The following is a 2,407-nucleotide window of genomic DNA, read 5'->3' on the forward strand; positions in this document are numbered from 1 at the left end:
TATGATTCTATACTAGTGGTAGTGGATCGATTAACGAAATAGTCCCACTTTATTCCACTAAAGCATCCCTTTTCAGCCCCCTCAGTAGCCGCTATATTTGTTCGTGAAATAGTCCGCTTACATGGTATACCACGTAGCATTATTTCAGATAGAGATAAAATTTTCATGAGCCTCTTTTGGCGGGAGTTGTTTACTTTGCAAGGATCTGAGCTATGTCGTAGTTCTGCTTACCATCCACAAACGGATGGTCAATCAGAAATTGTCAATAAAGGTTTGGAAACATATTTGCGTTGCTTTTCTATGGATAAACCCTCTCGTTGGTGGACTTGGTTAACATGGGCTGAATATAGCTACAATACTTCTTTTCACACATCTGTTGGTATGTCACCGTTTAAGGCCTTTTATGGTCGTGATCCTCCTCCATTGGTACTGTATGAGTTAGGCTCTGCTGCAAATATGGAAGTCGACAAACAATTGCCTGAGCGTGATGCCATATTAGCATAATTGAAGGCTCATTTGCTTCGTGCTCAGCAAAAAATGAAGCAAACTGCAGATTCTAAATGCCGTGAGGTTACGTTTGCACTTGGTGACTTTGTTTATGTCAAGTTGCAACCTTACCGGTAACAGTCCCTTGCTCGCAAACCTAATGAAAAGTTGGCACCCAGATTTTATGGTCCTTTTGAGATACTTCAGCAAATTGGTCAGGTTGCGTACCGACTCAAGTTACCTTCGACATCCAAGATTCACGATGTTTTTCATGTCTCTAAGCTAAAGAAAGCAGTCGGCAAACACACAGATTTTTCAACTATTCCTAGTAACCTTTCTCCTAATATGGAGTTACTGGTAGAACCATTAGAAGTGCGTTGTGTTCGTTCATCCGATCATACTGGAAAGGCAGGTACAGAAGTTCTTATTCGATGGAAGGGTTTGCCAGCTTTTGAAGATTCCTGGGAACAATTTGTGGTCATCTTGAAACAATTTCCTCAATTCAACCTTGAGGACAAGGTTCGAGTTTGGGTGGCGGGTAATGTTAGGCCTCCTACGCACATTACTTACGCTAGACGTAAGAAACAATAATAATTGTCTAGATCTGGAAGGGGGGAATTGTTATTGAACAATTATATTGAGAGTAATTTTTGGGAACTAATTACTTGGTTGAAGCTAGTTAATTAGTTGGCCTTTAGTTACGAATCAATTACAAATTAGGATAGGAGTGATTTATGGAGTAATTTACTTTCCAATTCATTACAGATTTGGAAGGAGGATTTTCTGGAGTTAATTAAGGTTCAGATTTGAGGACTGGGAATGGGTTGTTGTTTGAGTATAAATAGAGAAATATTTTACATGGTTAAAGAGGAAGAAATAGTGTTTGAAGGGTATTAGTGTGGAAAGTGAGTGATCTCTCGAATATCACTTAGTTCTGTGTGCCTTTTTTATCAATAAAAGAATCTGTTCATAGTTATAATTTCTTGACAACATATATATATAATATAATTAAAGAGCAGGCCGGGACTGGTCCTAACATTTTCCTGTCTATTTTGCAACCTGCATAATCTGCATCTGAGTAGCCAATTAGATCAAAACCAGACTCTCTAGGGTACCAAATTCCTAGATTTGGAGTCCTTTTGAGATATCTGAAAATCCTTTTAATAGCCACTAAGTGAGACTCTTTAGGGTCAGCTTGAAATCTAGCACAGAGACATGTAGAAAACATTATATCAGGTCTACTAGCAGTTAAATATAAAAGTGAGCCAGCCAGGCCTCTATAACTTGAAATATCCACAGACTTTTCAGCCTTGTTTAATTCAAGCTTGGTGGCAGTGGCCATGGGAGTTTTTGCAGATGAACAATCTGTGGCGCCCTCCAAACCCGGGTCAGAAGTTTGGGGTCCACAACACATGCACAATATAAACCTGTATAGGAAATATTATTTGCAATGACCCTGTTTCACATAACCACGGATCGCAACAGGTTAAAGTATGAAAATAAGCCACAATCTTAACCTTTATTACAACGCTCCAAATCCCAACTAATTTAACTTACACTTGATAATAAAATCATTCTTACAATCTGACTATCTCTATACCGCATGAAGCTTCTGCTAGCTCGATTCAACTCAACTGGAACCTTAGCCCGCACTTTGGACTGAGGAACTTCACTATCTTCCATATCCTTTTCAACTGTAACATATATAAAAAAAATTCGCAAGAGTGAGCTAACTAGCTCAGCAAGTCATAATAACGGTAATTGAGGTTAAACAATAATCAAGTGAAATGATTCAGATGAATCAAGTTTCTTTTTAACTAATCATTAGAATTGGATATTCATTTTAAGTTTTAAAAACCAAGGTTAGGCTGCTGATCAGTCACGCACTAACCCCGAGCAAGCACACAGCACTGCTCTAATT

The 2,407-nt window shown here is 38.5% G+C and overlaps 1 protein-coding gene across 1 annotated transcript; it reads left to right on the forward strand.

The window, feature by feature from the left end:
* The first annotated feature begins 537 nt into the window (after window positions 1-537).
* LOC141710938 (uncharacterized) lies at window positions 538-1,077 on the forward strand. Its single transcript, XM_074513446.1, has 2 exons — window positions 538-570; window positions 628-1,077. Exons 1-2 carry the CDS (start codon window positions 538-540, stop codon window positions 1,075-1,077), a joined length of 483 nt encoding a protein of 160 aa, XP_074369547.1.
* Window positions 1,078-2,407: the final 1,330 nt, after the last annotated feature.

The sequence above is a fragment of the Apium graveolens genome, chromosome 1 (assembly GCF_009905375.1).
Source record: "Apium graveolens cultivar Ventura chromosome 1, ASM990537v1, whole genome shotgun sequence".
In the NCBI taxonomy this organism is placed as follows: domain Eukaryota; kingdom Viridiplantae; phylum Streptophyta; class Magnoliopsida; order Apiales; family Apiaceae; genus Apium; species Apium graveolens.

What these genes read in the sequence shown, in the direction of transcription:
- LOC141710938 (XM_074513446.1), top strand. Translation starts at nt 538, where the DNA reads ATGAAGCAAACTGCAGATTCTAAATGCCGTGAG. An exon ending in CAGATTCTAAATGCCGTGAG is followed by an intron (nt 571 to 627) that starts GTTACGTTTGCA and finishes TACCGGTAACAG; the next exon opens with TCCCTTGCTCGCAAACCTAA.